The sequence below is a fragment of the Oncorhynchus masou genome, chromosome 28, assembly GCF_036934945.1.
Source record: "Oncorhynchus masou masou isolate Uvic2021 chromosome 28, UVic_Omas_1.1, whole genome shotgun sequence".
Taxonomy (NCBI): Eukaryota; Metazoa; Chordata; class Actinopteri; order Salmoniformes; family Salmonidae; genus Oncorhynchus; species Oncorhynchus masou.
In genome coordinates, this window is record NC_088239.1 from 71,349,859 (window position 1) to 71,375,019 (window position 25,161).

Here is a 25,161-nt window from a genome sequence, read left to right on the forward strand (position 1 = left end):
TCCCCTCTTCCCCCTCTCCTCCGCCTCTTCCGCCTCTCCTCTGCCTCCCGCCTCTTCCCCCTCTTCCCCCTCTCCTCCGCCTCTTCCCCCTCTCCTCCGCCTCTTCCCCCTCTCCTCCGCCTCTTCCCCGCCTCTTCCCCCTCTCCTCCGCCTCACGTCTCTTCCCCCCAACGTCTCTTCCCCCCAACGTCTCTTCCCCCCAGTCTTCCCTGCCTCCCGCCTCTTCCCCCTCTCCTCCGCCCCCTCTCCTCCGCCCCCTCTCCTCCGCCCCTCTCCTCCGCCTCTTCCCCCTCTCCTCCGCCTCTTCCCCCTCTCCTCCGCCTCTTCCCCCTCTCCTCCGCCTCTTCCCCCTCTCCTCCGCCTCTTCGCAGGTCTCTCTATACCTCCTGTTCTCTTCCCTCACTCCCACGCAGGTCTCTCTATACCTCCTGTTCTCTTCCCTCACTCCCACGCAGGTCTCTCTATACCTCCTGTTCTCTTCGCTCACTCCCATGCAGGTCTCTCTCTATACCTCCTGTTCTCTTCGCTCACTCCCACGCAGGTCTCTCTCTATACCTCCTGTTCTCTTCGCTCACTCCCATGCAGGTCTCTCTCTATACCTCCTGTTCTCTTCGCTCACTCCCATGCAGGTCTCTCTCTATACCTCGTGTTCTCTTCCCTCACTCCCACGCAGGTCTCTCTATACCTCCTGTTCTCTTCCCTCACTGCCACGCAGGTCTCTCTCTATACCTCCTGTTCTCTTCCCTCACTGCCACGCAGGTCTCTCTATACCTCCTGTTCTCTTCCCTCACTGCCACGCAGGTCTCTCTATACCTCCTGTTCTCTTCCCTCACTCCCACGCAGGTCTCTCTATACCTCCTGTTCTCTTCCCTCACTCCCACGCAGGTCTCTCTATACCTCCTGTTCTCTTCCCTCACTCCCACGCAGGTCTCTCTATACCTCCTGTTCTCTTCCCTCACTCCCACGCAGTCTCTCTATACCTCCTGTTCTCTTCCCTCACTCCCACGCAGGTCTCTCTATACCTCCTGTTCTCTTCCCTCACTGCCACGCAGGTCTCTCTATACCTCCTGTTCTCTTCCCTCACTCCCACGCAGGTCTCTCTATACCTCCTGTTCTCTTCCCTCACTGCCACGCAGGTCTCTCTATACCTCCTGTTCTCTTCCCTCACTCCCACGCAGTCTCTCTATACCTCCTGTTCTCTTCCCTCACTCCCACGCAGGTCTCTCTATACCTCCTGTTCTCTTCCCTCACTGCTACGCAGGTCTCTCTATACCTCCTGTTCTCTTCGCTCACTCCCACGCAGGTCTCTCTATACCTCCTGTTCTCTTCCCTCACTCCCACGCAGGTCTCTCTATACCTCCTGTTCTCTTCGCTCACTCCCATGCAGGTCTCTCTCTATACCTCCTGTTCTCTTCGCTCACTCCCATGCAGGTCTCTCTCTATACCTCCTGTTCTCTTCGCTCACTCCCATGCAGGTCTCTCTCTATACCTCCTGTTCTCTTCGCTCACTCCCACGCAGGTCTCTCTCTATACCTCCTGTTCTCTTCCCTCACTCCCACGCAGGTCTCTCTCTATACCTCCTGTTCTCTTTGCTCACTCCCACGCAGGTCTCTCTCTATACCTCCTGTTCTCTTCCCTCACTCCCATGCAGGTCACTCTCCCTAAACTTCCTCTCCTCCCTCATGCTGTGGTCTTTAGTGGTTTCCATTCATGTCCAGACTAGAGCAGAAAGAACACAAGAGAGAAGAGAGCTAGGCTAACTAGATAACGGCAGAGCCATGCAGACTGCAGATCTACCTAGAGAGTTTATCTGTATTTTTTGTAGCCGTCTACATACCACCACAGACCGAAGCTGGCACTAAAACCTCACTCAATGAGCTGTATTCCGCCGTAAGCAAACAGGAACATTCTCATCCTGAGGTGGCGGTCCTAGTGCCTGGGGACTTTAATGCAGGGAAACTTAAACCAGTTTTACCTCATTTCTATCAGCATGTTAATGTACAACCAGAGGGAAAACAATTCCAGACCACCTTTACTTCACACACAGAGACATGTACAAAGCTCTTCCTCGCCCTCCATTTGGCAAATCTCCATTTGGCAAAGCAACAATTAAAGCAGGAAGCACCAGTGACTCGGTCTATAAAAAAAGTGGTCAGATGAAGCAGATGCTAAACTACAGGACTGTGTTACTATCACAGACTGGAACATGTTCTGGGATTCTTCCGAAGGCATTGAGGAGTACACCACATCAGTCACTGGCTTTATCAGTAAGTGCATCGAGGACGTCTTCCCCACAATGACTGTACGTACATAGCCCAACCAGAAGCCATGGATTACAGGCAACATTCGCACTGAGCTAAAATGGTAGAGCTGCCGCTTTCAGGGAGCAGGACTAACCCAGAACCTTATAATAAATCCTGCTATGTCCCCCGATGAAACAAACAGGCAAAGCGTCAATACAGGACTAAGATCGAATCGTACTACACCGGCTCCGACGCTCGTGGGATGTGGCACGGCTTAAACTATTACAGACTACAAAGGGAAGCACAGCCGAGAGATGCCCAGTGACACAAGCCTACCAGACAAACTAAATTTCCCACCTGGACAAAAGGAACACCTATGTGAGAATGCTATTCATTGACTAGAGCTCAGCATTCAACACCACAGTACCCTCCAAGCTCATCACTAAGCTAAGGACCCTGGGACTAAACACCTCAGGTGGTAAGGGTAGGTAACAACACATCCTCCACGCTGATCCTCAACACTGGGGCCCCTCAGAGGTGCGTGCTCAGTCCCCTCCTGTACTCCCTGTTGACTCATGACTGCACGGCCAGGCACAACTCCAACACCATCATTAAGTTTGCTGATGACCCAACAGTGGTAGGCCTGATCACCGACAGCGATGAAACAGCCTATAAGTTAGAGGTCAGAGACGTGACCGTATGGTGCAAGAACATCAACCTCTCCCTCAATGTGATCAAGACAAAGGAGATGATTGCGGACGACAGAGCACGCCTCCATTCTCATCGACGGGGCTGTAGTGGAGCAGGTTGAGAGCTTTAAGTTCCTTGGTGTCCACATCACCAGCAAACTAACATGGTCCAAGCATACCAAGACAGTCATGAAGAGGGCACAACAAAACCTATTCTCCCTCAGGAGACTGAAAAGATTTGGCATGGGTCCTCAGATCCTCAAAAGGTTCTACAGCTGCACCATCGAGAGTTTCCTGACGGGTTGCATCACTGCCATTCAGGACCTCTATACCAGGAGGTGTCAGAGGAAGGCCCTAAAAATTGTCAAAGACTCCAACCATCCTAGTCATAGATTGTTCTCTCTGTTACCGCACAGGGGTACCGGAGAGCCAAGTCTAGATCCAAGAGGATTCTAAACAGCTTCTACCCCCAAGTTATAAGACTCCTGAACAGCTAATCAAATGGCTCCCCAGACTATTTGTATTGTAAGGTCTACACCTGTTGTGTTCAGTACATGTGACAAATCAAATTTGATATGGATAGACAGATTTAAGTGTGTTGATGTGCTTGGACAATAAGGATTATTTTAAGTGACAGTGTGTGTACAGTGCAATGTCGGAGTGTGTACAGTACATTGACAGAGTGTATATTTGTTAGTCTATAGTGCTGGTACATTAGGTGTACGGTGTGTGTGTGTGTGTGTGGGCCGAGTTTGCGTGTCTGTGGTCTAACTGATGAAGCAGTGTCCCCCCTCCCTTCCTACTACTTGGCATGGTGCTCGCTTGCTCACACAGCCTGGTTTAAAAGGGCATTCATCATTACGTGGGCTTCCTGCGCACTCTTTGCCAGCTGTTTGGGAGAGCACTCACCCACCTTTAGGCTCTATTTTACTAAAGCCCAGCAAGGCTAACACTAAACCATGGGCTGCGTGCCAAATGGAACCCTGTTCCCTATAGAGAGCCCTATGGGTCCTGGTCAAAACCAGGGCATATAATAGGAAATAGGGTTTGAGACAGACAGGCAGTGATGTCTTTCTCCTGTTCAGATGCATGGTAACACTGGAGCTTTAGAGCAGAGAGTGGGGCTGTGGCTCCCCCTGTGGACACTGCTGGGACTGCAGCAGCAACTACACACAGTGGAGCAGAGTTTCTTTTTAGTTGTCTATTCGGTCATGTAGTAAAACATCTAGAACATCTAGAATATTTGTAAGAGAACAATATCTATGAGAGAACATGTATACTAAAGATGTAAAAAAAAAAGTGATAATATAATGATGGAAGTGGAAAGATGAACATTGTAATGATCAGTGAGTTATGTACAGCAGAACACCGTAAAGTCCAGTAACATATCCACACAGAGCGAGATGCCTAGTCAGTTGGCATGCTGTGCCTCTGATTGTATGTTGAAGGTGTTTTCAATTGGTCGAGAGGGAGTTTTGATCAGTTTTTAATTGTTTGCCATAAACGGCTGAATGGAAGGCTTCCTGGTTCTCAGTGAAACTATTAGTGATCAAAGACTACACTAATTCATCTGACACACAGTGAACCAGCTAAGCACTGGGACAGGACACACGCCCCGCCCCATGTGTGTGCGCGCGAGCGTCTGCGTGTGCCATCGTGCAGTGTGCGTGTGTGCGTCTGCCATCGTGCGTGTGAGCGTCTGCCATCGTGCGTGTGAGCGTGCAGTGTGCGTGTGTGCGTCTGCCATCGTGCGTGTGAGCGTCTGCCATCGTGCGTGTGAGCGTCTGCCATCGTGCGTGTGAGCGTCTGCCATCGTGCGTGTGAGCGTCTGCCATCGTGCGTGTGAGCGTCTGCCATCGTGCAGTGTGCGTGTGAGCGTCTGCCATCGTGCAGTGTGCGTGTGAGCGTCTGCCATCGTGCAGTGTGCGTGTGAGCGTCTGCCATCGTGCAGTGTGCGTGTGAGCGTCTGCCATCGTGCAGTGTGCGTGTGAGCGTCTGCCATCGTGCAGTGTGCGTGTGAGCGTCTGCCATCGTGCAGTGTGCGTGTGAGCGTCTGCCATCGTGCAGTGTGCGTGTGAGCGTCTGCCATCGTGCAGTGTGCGTGTGAGCGTCTGCCATCGTGCGTGTGAGCGTGCAGTGTGCGTGTGAGCGTCTGCCATCGTGCGTGTGATCGTGCAGTGTGCGTGTGAGCGTCTGCCATCGTGCGTGTGAGCGTGCAGTGTGCGTGTGAGCGTCTGCCATCGTGCGTGTGAGCGTCTGCCATCGTGCGTGTGAGCGTCTGCCATCGTGCGTGTGAGCGTCTGCCATCGTGCGTGTGAGCGTCTGCCATCGTGCGTGTGAGCGTCTGCCATCGTGCGTGTGAGCGTCTGCCATCGTGCGTGTGAGCGTCTGCCATCGTGCGTGTGAGCGTCTGCCATCGTGCGTGTGAGCGTCTGCCATCGTGCGTGTGAGCGTCTGCCATCGTGCGTGTGAGCGTCTGCCATCGTGCGTGTGAGCGTCTGCCATCGTGCGTGTGAGCGTCTGCCATCGTGCGTGTGAGCGTCTGCCATCGTGCAGTGTGCGTGTGAGCGTCTGCCAGTGTCGTGCAGTGTGCGTGTGCAGTGTGCGTCTGCCATCGTGCAGTGTGCGTGTGAGCGTCTGCCATCGTGCAGTGTGCGTGTGAGCGTCTGCCATCGTGCAGTGTGCGTGTGAGCGTCTGCCATCGTGCAGTGTGCGTGTGAGCGTCTGCCATCGTGCAGTGTGCGTGTGAGCGTCTGCCATCGTGCAGTGTGCGTGTGAGCGTCTGCCATCGTGCAGTGTGCGTGTGAGCGTCTGCCATCGTGCAGTGTGCGTGTGAGCGTCTGCCATCGTGCAGTGTGCGTGTGAGCGTCTGCCATCGTGCAGTGTGCGTGTGAGCGTCTGCCATCGTGCAGTGTGCGTGTGAGCGTCTGCCATCGTGCAGTGTGCGTGTGAGCGTCTGCCATCGTGCAGTGTGCGTGTGAGCGTCTGCCATCGTGCAGTGTGCGTGTGAGCGTCTGCCATCGTGCAGTGTGCGTGTGAGCGTCTGCCATCGTGCAGTGTGCGTGTGAGCGTCTGCCATCGTGCAGTGTGCGTGTGAGCGTCTGCCATCGTGCAGTGTGCGTGTGAGCGTCTGCCATCGTGCAGTGTGCGTGTGAGCGTCTGCCATCGTGCAGTGTGCGTGTGAGCGTCTGCCATCGTGCAGTGTGCGTGTGAGCGTCTGCCATCGTGCAGTGTGCGTGTGAGCGTCTGCCATCGTGCAGTGTGCGTGTGAGCGTCTGCCATCGTGCAGTGTGCGTGTGAGCGTCTGCCATCGTGCAGTGTGCGTGTGAGCGTCTGCCATCGTGCAGTGTGCGTGTGAGCGTCTGCCATCGTGCAGTGTGCGTGTGAGCGTCTGCCATCGTGCAGTGTGCGTGTGAGCGTCTGCGTTTGCCATCGTGCAGTGTGTGTGTGAGCGTCTGCGTGTGCATCGTGCAGTGTGTGTGTGAGCATCTGCATCGTGCAGTGTGTGTGTGAGCGTCTGCGTTTGCCATCGTGCAGTGTGTGTGTGAGCGTGTGCCATCGTGCAGTGTGTGTGTGTGAGCGTCTGCGTGTGCATCGTGCAGTGTGTGTGTGTTGACTCACCTCTCCGATCTGAACGTGTGTCTCGTCAACAGACTGTGTGTATGACTGAATTATACCCTTCATGTGGACGATGTGGCTCTCCTCGATGTCCTGAAACTTCTGGAACACAGAGAGAAAACATACAGGAGTACATATGCAGCACATAATCCATTTCCCCTGAGGAGACATAAACCAGAGCAAAACAAATATGCCAGTAGTAGACTTAGGACCTGGAGTTTTCCTGACCTGATCAGGAACAACTCTGGACATAAGCTGTCATCTATTGAATCAGGACAAAGAGCTTCTGGTCAGGCCAGGAAACCTCTGGGCTCTATCATGGGGAAGGATTTCAGAGAGTCCAATGTGTACAACAGAACATGTGCACAGTGTCCGATGTAGGAGAAACACTGGGCGGAAAGATCAGTCTTGGATTGATAAAAACACATGTATACATTTCCCTAAAAGAGAAACACTTCTCCTTTGTGCCCTAACCACTTCCTTCCTGTGTGTCGTCTCTATTTGGGTGGTCTAGAAACGAAGGCACACCAGCACACAGATCCCACTGCAGCACAAGGTGCTAATTATCCAGGGTGGGCCAGCCATGAGATACACAGAGCAGGGCTCATCTCTGGGCTCTGGAGCGGTCTGTGTGTGTGTCTGGGCTCTAAACGATGGTGTTTACTCCCATCCAAGGCTAGCCTTGGCTGGGGAGAGTTTGGGGTAAACCAAGGAGAAGGACTATAAATAATCACAAGCTGGAAAATCACAGCGTGGATAGAGAAGAGGAGTGTGCCCGACTGCATAAACACACACACACACACACGGATATAGGCAATCTCTTACACACAAACATCCATGATTGCTCCAACAAACACTACCACAGCTAGTGTACACACTCAAACACGAGACACACAGAGTACATTCACAGGCGAGCACACTTGCGTAAACCCCAACATTCACATCAGCTTACCGCCAGGCCAACCGCCAGGCCAACCGCCAGGCCAACCGCCAGGCCAACCGCCAGGCCAACCGCCAGGCCAATACACAAACTCGACACACACACACACACATGATTTCACAGAAGACACGTGCACCCGTGTGCCATGTTTAGAACTCATGTTCACATATGCTGAATTTGAGAGGAGCCATAGACTGCTGTTGTCTCTGGGGGAAAACAGAAAATCTGTCCTAACTCAAACCAGTTTTTCCGTGTGGCTCGCTAAAGTGCAGGATACGAACGGTCAAATTCTGTTGTCTGATTTGCATTTAGAGTTTATCTAATCAGTCGTTCAGATGGTTCCAATCAGAGTTTTCCACAATGATTCCGTTGGTGAGGAAATAACACAGCATGGAATACTGAGCGGTAAACACACACACAGCATGGAATACTGAGCGGTAAACACACACACAGCATGGAATACTGAGCGGTAAACACACACACAGCATGGAATACTGAGCGGTAAACACACACACCGCATGGAATACTGAGCGGTAAACACACACACAGCATGGAATACTGAGCGGTAAACACACACACAGCATGGAATACTGAGCGGTAAACACACACAGCATGGAATACTGAGCGGTAAACACACACACAGCATGGAATACTGAGCGGTAAACACACACACAGCATGGAATACTGAGCGGTAAACACACACACAGCATGGAATACTGAGCGGTAAACACACACACAGCATGGAATACTGAGCGGTAAAACACACACACAGCATGGAATACTGAGCGGTAAACACACACACAGCATGGAATACTGAGCGGTAAACACAAACACAGCATGGAATACTGAGCGGTAAACACAAACACAGCATGGAATACTGAGCGGTAAACACACACACAGCATGGAATACTGAGCGGTAAACACACACACAGCATGGAATACTGAGCGGTAAACACACACAGCATGGAATACTGAGCGGTAAACACACACACAGCATGGAATACTGAGCGGTAAACACACACACAGCATGGAATACTGAGCGGTAAACACACACACAGCATGGAATACTGAGCGGTAAACACACACACAGCATGGAATACTGAGCGGTAAACACACACACAGCATGGAATACTGAGCGGTAAACACACACACAGCATGGAATACTGAGCGGTAAACACAAAATGGAATACTGAGCGGTAAACACACACAGCATGGAATACTGAGCGGTAAACACACACACAGCATGGAATACTGAGCGGTAAACACACACAGCATGGAATACTGAGCGGTAAACACACACACAGCATGGAATACTGAGCGGTAAACACACACACAGCATGGAATACTGAGCGGTAAACACACACACACACACACACACACACACGAGCCTTAAAACATGCACAAAGCTAGAGTACAGTACACCACACTCAAACAAGAAACTCACACAAACACATTGTCCTGTGGTACTAGAAAGTGGATGGAATACCAACACAGAAACGCATTGTCCTGTGGTACTAGAAAGTGGATTGAATACCAACACAGAAACGCATTGTCCTGTGGTACTAGAAAGTGGATGGAATACCAACACAGAAACACATTGTCCTGTGGTACTAGAAAGTGGATGGAATACCAACACAGAAACACATTGTCCTGTGGTACTAGAAAGTGGATGGAATACCAACACAGAAACGCATTGTCCTGTGGTACTAGAAAGTGTTCTCTCCTCTCTGCACAGACCTTACAAACGCTCCACACCGCGTGGCCGCGGCCACCCTAATCTGGTGGTCCCAGCGCGCACGACCCACGTGGAGTTCCTGGTCTCCGGTAGCCTCTGGAACTGCCAATCTGCGGCCAACAAGGCAGAGTTCATCTCAGCCTATGCCTCCCTCCAGTCCCTCGACTTCCTGGCACTGACGGAAACATGGATCACCACAGATAACACTGCTACTCCTACTGCTCTCTCTTCGTCCGCCCACGTGTTCTCGCACACCCCGAGAGCTTCTGGTCAGCGGGGTGGTGGCACCGGGATCCTCATCTCTCCCAAGTGGTCATTCTCTCTCTCCCCTTACCCATCTATCTATCGCCTCCTTTGAATTCCATGCTGTCACAGCTACCAGCCCTTTCAAGCTTAACATCCTTATCATTTATCGCCCTCCAGGTTCCCTCGGAGAGTTCATCAATGAGCTTGATGCCTTGATAAGCTCCTTTCCTGAGGACGGCTCACCTCTCACAGTCCTGGGCGACTTTAACCTCCCCACGTCTACCTTTGACTCATTCCTCTCTGCCTCCTTCTTTCCACTCCTCTCCTCTTTTGACCTCACCCTCTCACCTTCCCCCCCTACTCACAAGGCAGGCAATACGCTCGACCTCATCTTTACTAGATGCTGTTCTTCCACTAACCTCATTGCAACTCCCCTCCAAGTCTCCGACCACTACCTTGTATCCTTTTCCCTCTCGCTCTCATCCAACACTTCCCACACTGCCCCTACTCGGATGGTATCGCGCCGTCCCAACCTTCGCTCTCTCTCCCCGACTACTCTTTCCTCTTCCATCCTATCATCTCTTCCCTCTGCTCATACCTTCTCCAACCTTTCTCCTGATTCTGCCTCCTCAACCCTCCTCTCTTCCCTTTCTGCATCCTTTGACTCTCTATGTCCCCTATCCTCCAGGCCGGCTCGGTCCTCCCCTCCCGCTCCGTGGCTCGATGACTCATTGCGAGCTCACAGAACAGAGCTCCGGGCAGCCGAGCGGAAATGGAGGAAAACTCGCCTCCCTGCGGACCTGGCATCCTTTCACTCCCTCCTCTCTACATTTTCCTCCTCTGTCTCTGCTGCTAAAGCCACTTTCTACCACTCTAAATTCCAAGCATCTGCCTCTAACCCTAGGAAGCTCTTTGCCACCTTCTCCTCCCTCCTGAATCCTCCTCCCCCTCCCCCCTCCTCCCTCTCTGCAGATGACTTCGTCAACCATTTTGAAAAGAAGGTCGACGACATCCGATCCTCGTTTGCTAAGTCAAACGACACCGCTGGTTCTGCTCACACTGCCCTACCCTGTGCTCTGACCTCTTTCTCCCCTCTCTCTCCAGATGAAATCTCGCTTCTTGTGACGGCCGGCCGCCCAACAACCTGCCCGCTCGACCCTATCCCCTCCTCTCTTCTCCAGACCATTTCCGGGGACCTTCTCCCTTACCTCACCTCGCTCATCAACTCATCCCTGACCGCTGGCTACGTCCCTTCCGTCTTCAAGAGAGCGAGAGTTGCACCCTTCTGAAAAAACCTACACTCGATCCCTCCGATGTCAACAACTACAGACCAGTATCCCTTCTTTCTTTTCTCTCCAAAACTCTTGAACGTGCCGTCCTTGGCCAGCTCTCCCGCTATCTCTCTCAGAATGACCTTCTTGATCCAAATCAGTCAGGTTTCAAGACTAGTCATTCAACTGAGACTGCTCTTCTCTGTATCACGGAGGCGCTCCGCACTGCTAAAGCTAACTCTCTCTCCTCTGCTCTCATCCTTCTAGACCTAGGCTGCCTTCGATACTGTGAACCATCAGATCCTCCTCTCCACCCTCTCCGAGTTGGGCATCTCCCGGCGCGGCCCACGCTTGGATTGCGTCCCTACCTGACAGGTCGCTCCTACCAGGTGGCGTGGCGAGAATCTGTCTCCTCGCCACGCGCTCTCACCACTGGTGTCCCCCAGGGCTCTGTTCTAGGCCCTCTCCTATTCTCGCTATACACCAAGTCACTTGGCTCTGTCATAACCTCACATGGTCTCTCCTATCATTGCTACGCAGACGACACACAATTAATCTTCTCCTTTCCCCTTCTGATGACCAGGTGGCGAATCGCATCTCTGCATGTCTGGCAGACATATCAGTGTGGATGACGGATCACCACCTCAAGCTGAACCTCGGCAAGACGGAGCTGCTCTTCCTCCCGGGGAAGGACTGCCCGTTCCATGATCTCGCCATCACGGTTGACAACTCCATTGTGTCCTCCTCCCAGAGCGCTAAGAACCTTGGCGTGATCCTGGACAACACCCTGTCGTTCTCAACCAACATCATGGCGGTGGCCCGTTCCTGTAGGTTCATGCTCTACAACATCCGCAGAGTACGACCCTGCCTCACACAGGAAGCGGCGCAGGTCCTAATCCAGGCACTTGTCATCTCCCGTCTGGATTACTGCAACTCGCTGTTGGCTGGGCTCCCTGCCTGTGCCATTAAACCCCTACAACTCATCCAGAACGCCGCAGCCCGTCTGGTGTTCAACCTTCCCAAGTTCTCTCACGTCACCCCGCTCCTCCGCTCTCTCCACTGGCTTCCAGTTGAAGCTCGCATCCGCTACAAGACCATGGTGCTTGCCTACGGAGCTGTGAGGGGAACGGCACCGCAGTACCTCCAGGCTCTGATCAGGCCCTACACCCAAGCAAGGGCACTGCGTTCATCCACCTCTGGCCTGCTCGCCTCCCTACCATTGAGGAAGTACAGTTCCCGCTCAGCCCAGTCAAAACTGTTCGCTGCTCTGGCCCCCAATGGTGGAACAAACTCCCCTCACGACGCCAGGACAGCGGAGTCAATCACCACCTTCCGGAGACACCTGAAACCCCACCTCTTCAAGGAATACCTAGGATAGGATAAGTAATCCTTCTCACCACCACCCCCCCTTAATGATTTAGATGCACTATTGTAAAGTGGCTGTTCCACTGGATGTCAGAAGGTGAATTCACCAATTTGTAAGTCGCTCTGGATAAGAGCGTCTGCTAAATGACTTAAATGTAAATGTAAATGGATGGAATACCAACACAGAAACGCATTGTCCTGTGGTACTAGAAAGTGGATGGAATACCAACACAGAAACGCATTGTCCTGTGGTACTAGAAAGTGGATGGAATACCAACACAGAAACACATTGTCCTGTGGTACTAGAAAGTGGATGGAATACCAACACAGAAACACATTGTCCTGTGGTACTAGAAAGTGGATGGAATACCAACACAGAAACACATTGTCCTGTGGTACTAGAAAGTGGATGGAATACCAACACAGAAACGCATTGTCCTGTGGTACTAGAAAGTGGATGGAATACCAACACAGAAACGCATTGTCCTGTGGTACTAGAAAGTGGATGGAACACCAACACAGAAACGCATTGTCCTGTGGTACTAGAAAGTGGATGGAACACCAACACAGAAACACATTGTCATGTGGTACTAGAAAGTGGATGGAACACCAACACAGAAACACATTGTCCTGTGGTACTAGAAAGTGGATGGAACACCAACACAGAAACACATTGTCCTGTGGTACTAGAAAGTGGATGGAACACCAACACAGAAACACATTGTCCTGTGGTACTAGAAAGTGGATGGAACACCAACACAGAAACACATTGTCCTGTGGTACTAGAAAGTGGATGGAACACCAACACAGAAACACATTGTCCTGTGGTACTAGAAAGTGGATGGAACACCAACACAGAAACACATTGTCCTGTGGTACTAGAAAGTGGATGGAACACCAACACAGAAACACATTGTCCTGTGGTACTAGAAAGTGGATGGAACACCAACACAGAAACACATTGTCCTGTGGTACTAGAAAGTGGATGGAATACCAACACAGAAACACATTGTCCTGTGGTACTAGAAAGTGGATGGAATACCAACACAGAAACACATTGTCCTGTGGTACTAGAAAGTGGATGGAACACCAACACACAAACCCACACCTGTGCAGTTTCAGCCATCTTCTGTTCAAACTCGGACTTGGCTGTGGCATATTTTTCCACAAAGCCCTTGTAGGTTTCCGTGGCTTTCTTGGCCTTCACTCCAGCCTGCAGAGATCAGAGACAGACAGACAACAGGAAAATGGCCATCTGTTTTCACGTGTCACCATCAGCCTCAGTCACACAGTCCTCTATGGAGCTCCAGATCTCACCTGAGCAGACACCCATGTGATTCAGAAACAGATTGAGGAAACAAATATACATTTATTCTGGCATGAAGTACTACTACTCATCTACGTAATGACAGACAGGTGACATGGGTGGTAAGATATGGAGATACAGAGAACGGGATAGTGATAGGTCATCTACAGCTGTACCTGTGATCTCCCACCTCATCTCTCTGTGTTGCTCTCTCCTAGTCTAGTCTAGTGTACAGTACCTTGTCCACATCTCTCTGTGTTGCTCTCTCCTAGTGTAGTTTAGTCCAGTGTACAGTACCCTGTCCACATCTCTGTGTTGCTCTCTCCTAGTGTAGTTTAGTCCAGTGTACAGTACCCTGTCCACATCTCTCTGTGTTGCTCTCTCCTAGTGTAGTTTAGTCCAGTGTACAGTACCCTGTCCACATCTCTCTGTGTTGCTCCCTCCTAGTGTAGTTTAGTCCAGTGTACAGTACCCTGTCCACATCTCTCTGTGTTGCTCTCTCCTAGTGTAGTTTAGTCCAGTGTACAGTACCTTGTCCACATCTCTCTGTGTTGCTCTCTCCTAGTGTAGTTTAGTCCAGTGTACAGTACCCTGTCCACATCTCTCTGTGTTGCTCTCTCCTAGTGTAGTTTAGTCCAGTGTACAGTACCCTGTCCACATCTCTCTGTGTTGCTCCCTCCTAGTGTAGTTTAGTCCAGTGTACAGTACCCTGTCCACATCTCTCTGTGTTGCTCTCTCCTAGTGTAGTTTAGTCCAGTGTACAGTACCTTGTCCACATCTCTCTGTGTTGCTCTCTCCTAGTGTAGTTTAGTCCAGTGTACAGTACCCTGTCCACATCTCTCTGTGTTGCTCTCTCCTAGTGTAGTTTAGTCCAGTGTACAGTACCCTGTCCACATCTCTCTGTGTTGCTCTCTCCTAGTGTAGTTTAGTCCAGTGTACAGTACCCTGTCCACATCTGTGTTGCTCTCTCCTAGTGTAGTTTAGTCCAGTGTACAGTACCTTGTCCACATCTCTCTGTGTTGCTCCCTCCTTGCGGAGTCTCTCCTGCTCCACAGTTTTGGCGTTGTAATTCTCCTTGGACTTCTGTAAGGCTACTCCGGTGGTCTGTATGGTCTGGACTGATTCCAGTGTGGATGCCACCTCCTCCTTGGTCTGAGTAGGACAGAGGAGGAAGACAGCAACCATTGAAACAAACACATTCATTTTACTGTCCTTGTATGAAAGTGACTGAAACCACTAAATGGAAGCAAAGATCATTATAATGGTAGAAAGTAGCTTAGCTAAAACGGCAACTTGACATTCTGTGTGTGTGTGAGAGAGAGACAGTGTTGTGTGGAAGCCTTTATGTTGAAAGCTCAAACCCAATTCTGCTAATTCACAGGCAGTGATTGGTTAGTTCGACCTGCTGACAGGTGAGGCCCCGCTGGTTACTGCAGGCAGGATAGAGAACACACACATTCTCTCCAGAACTCTACAGAAACCCTTCCCCATAGCAGTGACTGAAAGAAGTCTCCTCTATTGAGCTCCAGAGGGTAAATACAGGTTATCACTAGCAGCAGCCTACACAGGCAGAGCACAGACGCCAGCAAGGACAGACTAGTTGATGCAGCAGGTAACCTAGTGGTTAAGAGTGTTTGGCAAGTAATCAAAATGACGCTGGTTCGAATCCCCGAGCTGACGGTGAAAAATCTGTCGTTGTGCCATTGAGAGAGGTACTTAACCCTAATGGCTCTTGTAAGTCGCTCTGGATAAGACGATCTGCTAAATGACTCAAATGTAATTCCTACAGGAACAAAGTGGCGTGTTGTGTGATTCTGCCTCCCGGGCTGTTTGTGGGTCTGGGCTTGTTACAAGGAAACAATGCGATGTGTGGTGTGGTGTTTGGTTCTCCGCCCCGCACCTTTTTGTGGGCCTTGGCCTGGTCATCCACGTACTTCTGCACGTCTTTGATAAGCTCCTGTAGCTTCCTCACCAGCTCCAGGTGGCAGCTGGCCAGCTTCTCTGTGGACGTCTTAAACACATCCCACACCGGGGAAAACGTCCTGCAGCACACAGACTTTATTAACTGGAGATCAGTAGATCATTCATTCTGTGAAGACTGGCCTTATCATTAAATAGGGAGGGTTGATGTGTGACACACTTCTCTTTTCACCTGACGCACGAGCGCGTGTGTGTGTGTGTGTGTGTGTGTGTGTGTGTGTGTGTGTGTGTCTTACCCGAGCTGAGAGAAGTTGCCAGCTGACTTAGCAAGTTTGGTCATTGACCTGGCATAGACCTCTTCTATGGTAGCCCTAGAGGGTCAAAGCACAGAACGTCATTACCTTAATCATTTTTACCTATTGAATCAGTAACCTCATTCAATATGTGTTCCAAATGACACCCTATTCTCTATATAGCACACTACTTTTGACGAGGGACATTTGTGATTCAACTTTCCTCTAGTGAATCAGGTCAACCATAATAAATCCATCAACACAGCACTAAAACCCTCAAATCATCTACCGGTTGGAAGGGGTTCCATTGAGTGTTTACAACAAGTACTATACATGTAAGTCAAGGCCCAAGACAACTCCACACCCACTGAACACTCACAAACACTTGGAACATAAACGTTTGAGTGTTAGTCAAAGCAAAGCCCAACCAAGTGGAGAGCTCTGTTCATCAAGGTCTCCCATTTAGTGTAATGTCGAAGCACAGAGAAGAGATGCCCTCCCATCCCTCGCCATCCCATCATCCCCACATTCTCCTGCATGGAAATGACAGAAGTAAAATCTTAAAACATTGTTACTTAGCCTCCCACTGCAGTCAGGTCACCACAGGAGGGTCAGGCAGGGACAACCAGGGGCACACACACACACTCACAGGGAGGCACAAGCACACACACTCACAGGGAGGCACAAGCACACACACTCACGCATTCACAGGGAGGCACAAGCGCACGCACGCAAATACAGAATGAACGCACGTTCTCACTTTACTAACTGATATCAGTGCAGATAGATTTGGGGCGGCAGGGTAGCCTAGTGGTTAGAGCGTTGGACTAGTAACCTGAAGGTTGCAAGTTCAATCCCCCGAGCTGACAAGGTACAAATCTGTCGTTCTGAACAGGCAGTTAAACCACTGTTCCTAGGCAGTCGTTGAAAATAAGAATTTGTTCTTAACTGACTTGCCTAGTAAAATAAAGGTAAAATTTTAAAAAAAATGAAAAAAGATGCAGCGGAACTCTACCACTAAGTTCTTCTTGACAGGTTACTATGGTTTGCCATCATCATTTGTAACAACCTCATCACAGGAAAATTACATCGTCCAGTTCCCGAAAACTAAAGGCAAATAATGATTCCCTTTGGTATATGCACATTTATGAACAGGTGACGTGGTTCAGTCAGCCAATAGGCTTCTCCCCCTGAACACACACACATACATAACTCCAGAGAGTAAAAGCTCTCCAAGTGTGTAAATACACTCTGGGCCAAGACAGCTCTCCCCTCCTAACTAACACAGACCTGCCTGCTCTGCTTCACACTCAACACTCACAGATTCAACGTTACAGACGAAACGCCGCTCAAATCTATTTCTATTTGACTTATATAGATGCTAGTGAACAACTGCCTGCAGGACGAATATTGGCTGTGTGTTACAGTAGGCCTATATAAAACACATGGTAAAGTACTGTAGGTGCAAGGGCCGTTTCTGGCCACCAGAGGGAGCCACAATGCAACGTTTCTGAGGTATGAGAGACTTCCTCAAAAAGGGACACAGAAAATCATGGGAACACAGATTCAGATTTTTCAAATTTTATTGAACATTTATTTAACTTGGCAAGTTAGTTAAGAACAAATGATTAATTACAATGATGGCCTACCCCGGCCAACGCTGGGCCAATGGTGCACTGCCCTATGGGACTCCCAATCACGGCCTGTTGTGATACAGCCTGGACTCAAACCAGGTCTGTAGTGACGCCTCAAGCACTGAGATGCTGTGCCTTAGACCGCTGCGCCACTGATGGGTAGGTAGGTGTGCAAGTTGAGTGTCAGTTACAGCGAACAGTAACGATATAGGCCTAACCCTGAGATGTAAGCTACCTGTGACCCATCTACACCACAGACTGGAAAAAAAGACACTATAGGACAAGTCTATGCCTCCACTAACAGGAGCTTCCTTACCCACAGTGTCAAAGCAAACTGCAAGCTGTGGAAACTTTACTGTTTGTGTGGTAGCCTAATATTTACAGTCTGTGGCAAAACAGTGTGGTAAATGCAGTGTCTGTTTGAGTGATGAGCACATTTTTGTGTGGGCCAGCCCATCCTGAATTCCAACAGGAGACCTTGAGCAGACGAGGTTATAAAAATAGACCTCAAACACAATGAAAGACATCAAGGCGTGAGAGGAATTCTAAAGGAGGTATGATTAAGCTCCGTATTATGGCTGAGAGGCTACAGGTATGCAGTCCACTGCCAAGGAGTTTTACAGTCTATGGAGTGTTCAGGTGTGCAGGTGGCCTAATCAGGCCTAAGCCTGGGAGAGTAGGCTACACCACATGCTCGTTCCACAGTTAATTCTCTCTGTTAAGGAGAGCTGAGGACTGGATTTCCTTAGGTTGGATTAATCAAACTGTTGGCTCCTGGTATAATAATTGCGCCAAAGGAGATGGCTGCAGTTTTACGATCCCATAATCAATTGTGCATGTTTTTTTGTGTTATTTGTAACTTATTTTGTATATAATGTTTCTCCCACTGTGTCTTATGACCAAAAATTGCTTCTTGATATCAGGGCAGCGATAACTCACCCCGTACTGGAGGAATTCTTCTTCAATGAGTCAAACGGGAAGGATTTACTCCAGACACCTGACAAGGCCCTCATCCCCATCATTTGCAGGAGGAAAAGACAGCAATATCGTGGACGAGGGTCCAGGTGCCTTGTAAGGATCCGTCGCCGAGTGGGTAATCTACTTTTACCATCGGTCCTATTAGCCAACGTACAATCACTCAATAATAAAATAGATGAACTACGAGCAGGTATATCCTACCAACGGGACATTTAAAAACTGTATCTTATGTTTCTATGAGTCGTGGCTGAACAACGACATGATTAACATAAAGCTGGCTGGTTTTAAGATTTTTCGGCAGGATAGAACAGTGGCCTCTGGTAAGACAAGGGGCGGTGGCATATGCATATTTGTAAACAGCTGGTGCACGAAATCTAAGGAAGTCTCAAGGTTTTACCTCGCCTGAGGTAGTGTATCTCATAATAAGCTCTAGACTGCACTATTTACCAAGAGAGTTTACATCTATATTTGTTGTACCACCGCAGACACTGGCACCAAAACGCTGGCAGACGCTGGCTCTAAGACCGCACTCAATTAGCTGTATTCCACCATAAGCAAACAGGAAAACGTTCATCCAGAGGCGGTGCTCCTAGTGGCCGGGGACTTTAATGCAGGGAAACTCATCAGTTTTACCTCATTTCTATCAGCATGTTAAATGTGCAACCAGAGTGAAAAACAATATTATAATGACCTCTGACACGCTCATATTTGCCCCGTCACATACTCCTGTGTTTACTTGTAGGCCGTTCAGCATGAACCTGATTCCCGGTCTATGGCTGGAGGGCCCCCATCCCCGCAGGAAGCCTTTTGTCTCTTGGTAGGCAGTCATTGTAAATACGAATTTGTTCTTAACTGACTTTCCTAGTTAAATAAAGGTTAAAAGAAAATATATATATAAAAAAAAAAAGAGATCGACAAATGTATCAAATTTAACATCATGATTCAGAATTTTAACACTATGCCGTGGGAGACCATTGATTGGTAGGCAAATAAGGATTCCCTTTATACTGTGGAGTGAATTTGGAAAGTATTCAGACCTTCACATTTTCCACATTAGCTACATTACAACCTTACTCTAAAATTGTGAAATAACATTTAAAAAATGCCTCAATCTACATTCAAAACCCCATAAAGACAAAGCAAAAAAAGTGTAGAAATGTTTGCAAATGTATTAAAAATAAACAGAAATACCTTACTAACATAAGTATTCACACCCTTTGCTATGAGACTAGACATTGAGCTCAGGTGCATCCTGTTTCCATTGATCATCCTTGAGATGTTTCTACAACTTCATTGGATTCCACCTGTGGTAAATTCAATTAATTGGACATGATTTGGAAAGCAACACACCTGTCTATATAAAGGTCCCACAGTTGACAATGCATGTCACGGCAAAAACCAAGCCATGAGGTGGAAGGAATTCTCCATAGAGCTCCAAAGACAGGATTGTGTCAAAGGTTACCAAAACATTTATGCAGCATTGAAGTCCCCAAGGACAAAGTGACCTCCATCATTCCTAAATGGAAGTCTGGAACCACCAAGACTCTTCCTAGCGCTGGCCGCTCAGCCACACTGAGCAATCGGGGGAGAAGGGCCTTGATCAGGGAGGTGACCAACAACCCGACGGTCACTCGGACAGAGGTCCAGAGTTCCTCTGTGTAGATGGGAGAATCTTCCAGAAGGACAACAATCTCTGCAGCACTCTACCAATCAGACCTTTATGGTAGAGTGGCCAGACAGAAGCCACTTCACAGTAAAAGGCACATGACAGCCCGCTTGGAGTTCGCCAAAAGGCACCTAAAGTACTCTCAGACCATGAGAAACAAGATTCTCTGGTCTAATGAAACCAAGATTGAGCTCTTTGGCCTGAATGTCAAGGGTCACGACTGTGGTCTTCACCTGGCCAATACCATCCCTACTGTGAAGTGTGGTGGTGGCAGCACCATGCTGCAGGGATGTTTTTATGCGGCAGGGACCGGGAGACTAGTCAGGATTTGTTTGGCCCCCCTTGTGTAATAAGCCAGTAATACTGTAAATCCCGGGATGGGAGAAGGACGTTATGACAATATGAAAATCTGCATACTGCCCAGCCCTAATGTATACACATTTATGGACGGGTGATGTGGCTCGTTCGGCCAATAGGATGCTCCCCCTGAACGCATTATTTTGACAGAAGGGGAAGCAAGGCATTTTCACATTGGCCTTTACCAATAAGCCAGCATGTGTCACTTTATCGATTGTACCATCAGCTGGCATCCTCCACACCTGACCCAATTTGACTGTGCATGACCTTTAATGGAAGGTCAACTTTTAGATTAACCAGAAAAATTGGTGTTGAGTAACTTTTAAAGTAAGTCTCGAATTCACCTCTATGATGAGAACAGCATTGGGTTAAATGGAACCCTCAAAACAAGGGTGAGTGGAGGTTTAACTAAAGAAACACCAAATGGCATAGCCTGGTTACAAACATAATAGTTAGCACATGACACAGCACAAACAGTTCCAGAACCAGGCTACCAAAAACTTACCTTTCTCTGATGAACTCTGAAAGTTCCTTGGAGGAGATTTGACCATGCTTCATGTTGTGGTAGAGAACATCAAATCCATTGTTTTTTTCACCCTGAGGGGAAAAAAGAAGAGATGATTAGCCTAGTCAACTGAAAAACCGGTCAAGGATGAAAGGGTTTCCTTCATGCTTTACTGCCCTGGCCTTCTCCACTATGAGCCTCCTCAAGGTCTGCATCGCCAACAGCCTCGACTGGTCCACCATAGTCATCCTGGCCATAGTGTTTAGGTTCTACAATGCTCCCTATACTTTTCTATGGTCCCTACAATGGTTCTAACAATCCATGTACGGTTCTATGCTCTCTATGTGGTCCCTATGTGGCTTTATGCTACCTAAAACGGTTTCAACGGTATCTATATGGTTCTATGCTCCCTGGAACAGTTCTACAATCCTTATACAACTCAGAATGTCCTGAATAATGTTAATGGAGTAGGTTGAAGATGGGTCTTTAACAGCCAGAGACTGTGTAGATTGTGACAGTACTGACTATAGACCACTATTCTGTGTGTTTGTGTAACAGTAACCATCACTACTCTGGATTGGTGTCCAGTTGCAACAGTGGGTATAACAAAATGCATACACCACCCACCACTCAATAATTCATATGCCATGGACATGTGTAAAACTGAAGTTTGGCTAGTGTTTGTTTGTTCAGAACCTAAGTAAAAACCCCAAACCAAGTTTATTCAACTCACTGGGTGGCTCAGCTGCAAGCACAACATACAAGCACATATGTATACCTTCTGACTAGGCAGTCACCTCCTTGCATGTCTAAGATAAACATTTGTTCTCTGTTGCTAGGCAGGAACTCAGTCTGTTCCTATTACTGCTATTGTCAAACCTGCCTAAGTCCTCTGGCCCCTTCCCAGAGGTTGCTTCTATTCAACTGTTGAGCTTATCTCGAGTTGAGTTCCACATCCCTCCTTGTCCTAGTTCTACAGAAACTGGAACGGAGACTAGATTGTTACTCTTCACCTCCTTCCTTAGAAATATTAACTTCACTGAGACAACATACAAACAGCATCTTTTCTGCACCAGTCTCTTCAGCACATATTCCACGCCTTGTCATGCCAAAGTTGTTTAATATGACAGGAATGGCCAGGAGTGGAATGATAGCTAAACAGATTGGTACTCAGACTCATTTTCCTGACCTGTTTGAATCGTAGGCTATGCGTTACCTTACAGTGCCCTGATCTGACTCCTACACATTATGAGGCCAAACACAAAACTGACCTAAGATCAGTTTAGGCGTCCGCATGCTTCCCACCAGAAACAGTTCAGAAGAATTTTTGCATACATGATGATGACATTGTGATGTTTGTTCGTTTTGGACTTCTGCGCTCCGGGCACACAAGCCCAATTTGTTTTCATGCACAGTTTTTTCATTGAGAAATACTGCACCAAATCTTAGATGTGAAATTGCACGCCTAAGATCTCATCTGTAAAAACGCCAAAATTAATGACAGATTTGTTATATTTGATTAATTCTGATTATTTTGAGGAAATGTATACTGGCTACAGCATCTCAAAATGGGCAAACAGTACTATTCTCGTTTTTCCAGCAAAGGTATTTTAAGGGTGTATACAAGCACACTCGTTTAGTTGGCCTAGCCAAGTTCCAGCCCAACTGAAGCATGCTGATACCTAGAGGCTACTTCCTCCAGCAGCAAAAGGCTGCCCTGTAGCAGAGCCTAGGTATGTCCAACAGGGGGAAGAAATGAGCAAGCGCATAGTAACTGACCTGGTTCCAACCTGGTTTATCAGGCCTACTCAAGGGAAACTCAGGAAACTAATTCCACAACTACTCAACCTTTGACTTCCTCTTGAGCATGTGGCCCTGGAAACAGAGATCACGAGCCAACAAATACCAAATGTTCCTCTTACATGAATAAATTACACAATCCATAGTTATTACTGTACTATGAAACACAATCCATAGTTATTACTGTACTATGAAACACAATCCATAGTTATTACTGTACTATGAAACACAATCCATAGTTATTACTGTACTATGAAACACAATCCTTAGTTATTACTGTACTATGAAACACAATCCATAGTTATTACTGTACTATGAAACACAATCCATAGTTATTACTGTACTATGAAACACAATCAATAGTTACTCTATTATTAAACAATCAATGTATTACTGTACTATGATAACTTCAGTACAAATGACTGACTGCTACAAAACTAGCTTTGATACACAATAGCAAGGGGATGAATAAAGGGACCCTGACAGGACGCTGTGGTTCACCATGTCAACTGAACCAACCCGTGACTGCCACACAGCCACTTCCTGGTCGCTTCCACAGTCAGCAATTTGTATCAGTACCATACAACATCATCACACCCCGCTGTGCTCATTTAACACATGGGTTCATCCAAGAGGTCAGGGGAGGGTCACGCCAAACAAACCTACAGCCTGGTGCAAATGATGATAGATATTTGCAGGGCAAAGAAAAAAAATAGTGTAAGAGGAAAAGCAGAAAAGTCATTTCCTGCAGCCAGACAGAATAGTAATGGTATAGAATAGACTTCCTATTACAGAGTGTGGTTATTTAGAACAGTCCAGACTGTGTCGAAATTAAAAATACCAAATGGCACTCTATTCCCTATATAGTGCACTACTTTTGACCAGGGCCGCACAGTGCTCTGCTAAAAAGTATTGCACTATAGGGAATAGGGTTCTATTTCAGACACATCCCATGCCTCAGCTCTGTGGCTATAATCAATAGTGTGACATAAGCTTTAGCACATGACTCACACAGCATGCATCACATAGGCTATCCTAGTCTAACAGCTGCAAATTCTGTCCCGTCTGCTAACTACTGTACAGACCATGGCTGTCACAGACCTCAGTCACTGACTGCAATAACTAGATACCAGGGAAGCTGCAGAGAGTGAGAGACGGAGTGAGAGAAACAGACAGAGGAATAGAGACAGAGAGTCTGAGACAAAATACAACTCCAAACAGGAAGGGCTAATATTCTGTGCTTTTGGAATGCAGCAATATAAAATAAATTCAATACAAAAGCAAAAGCAAAATAAAAAAGGCAGGAAACAGGTCTGGGCGTTGTGGCTTTTTCCACCCCACCAGTACAATGCCCCATAGCAACTTGTGAAGAACAGATAGACACATTCTATACAAGGCAACAACTTTCATGGTTTTGAGTCTGAAAACCAACCATGCTGTGTTATATCACTACTCAGAGTTGAAAAAGGAACAGTATAAAGAAGTGAGTGGTACTAGAAGTGCCACATGGCTCTTGACTTGAAATGCACCCTTTGGAGATTCATTGACCAAGTGATTAATATTCTAACCACACATTGTGAAATTCAAGACCAGTCAGTCATTACTCTTGGCCTGGCAGTGAGTGGCCTGTTTAAGAATGCAGTGCCCTCCACCCCAGTGAGAGATAACATGTGGAGAGGTTGGGCGCGCATATCAATCCATGCCTCTGTGGAGTGAGACGAGAGATGCTCACAATGTCCAATTGAAAGAGCTCAAAGCTTCCCAAGAACAGAGAGCGGGAGCCGGAGAGAGAGAGGGAGACGGAGTGAGAGAGCGGGAGCCTTGGAGAGAGAGAGGGAGCCGGAGAGAGAGAGGGAGCCGGAGAGAGAGAGGGAGCCGGAGAGAGAGAGGGAGCCGGAGAGAGAGAGGGAGCCGGAGAGAGAGAGGGAGCGGTAACTTAAAGGTCATGAACAGTCAAAATTATGTTTTTGATGAGCGGTCTGAGTGTACCTTACCTAACATTGCGGGCATGAAAGTGTATCCATCTCTGTCTGAGCCTTATGCTGTGCCTTAGTGGTCGGAGCCGGAAAGAACACGTGCAATTGATGGTCATTACAGTTGATAACCACATTTCTGCACTGAACTGTTGAATATTTGCTTAATGAAAACTACAAGTTCCTTCAACCCAGTGTCCCACATAGTTATGGATTTAATATCTCTAGAGCAGTGGTCACCAACCTTTTGAGTCAAGATCACTTGGAGTCAAAATGGGGGGGTTAATCGCTCACTACTGACAATACAACATGCTATGTTTATACCACAATACAACATCATGCTATTTGTTATACCACAATACAACAACATGCTATTTTTATACCACAATACAACATCATGCTATTTTTATACCACAATACAACAACATGCTATTTCAACATGCTACTTCTATGCGGCGTAAAAGACTGGATAGCTAGAACGCTGCTATGCTTCTCTGTTACAGTCAGCAAAAAATGTTGAACAGTACACTTTGCTTCTTGAATGTGCTGTATCTTGAAAACTTGATAGTTGTCATGCAAACCAATTTTGGGACTGTATCAAAAGTAGACTAATGAAAAAAAT

General features: G+C 48.2%; 1 protein-coding gene across 7 annotated transcripts in view; it reads right to left on the reverse strand.

The window, feature by feature from the left end:
* The window catches only part of LOC135518183 (F-BAR domain only protein 2-like), a 102,381-nt gene that overhangs the window by 57,101 nt on the left and 20,119 nt on the right, over positions 1-25,161 (reverse strand). For 6 of the 7 annotated variants that reach the window (XM_064943145.1, XM_064943142.1, XM_064943141.1 and 3 more), the window contains exons 2-7: positions 20,767-20,858; positions 15,630-15,704; positions 15,314-15,455; positions 14,413-14,565; positions 13,216-13,320; positions 6,554-6,652 (exon numbers count right to left, since the gene is read on the reverse strand). In XM_064943145.1, the coding sequence (XP_064799217.1) occupies positions 6,554-6,652; positions 13,216-13,320; positions 14,413-14,565; positions 15,314-15,455; positions 15,630-15,704; positions 20,767-20,858 (666 nt within the window). The remainder of the gene's footprint in view (positions 1-6,553; positions 6,653-13,215; positions 13,321-14,412; positions 14,566-15,313; positions 15,456-15,629; positions 15,705-20,766; positions 20,859-25,161) is intronic. The other variant, XM_064943144.1, reaches the window with a different exon arrangement.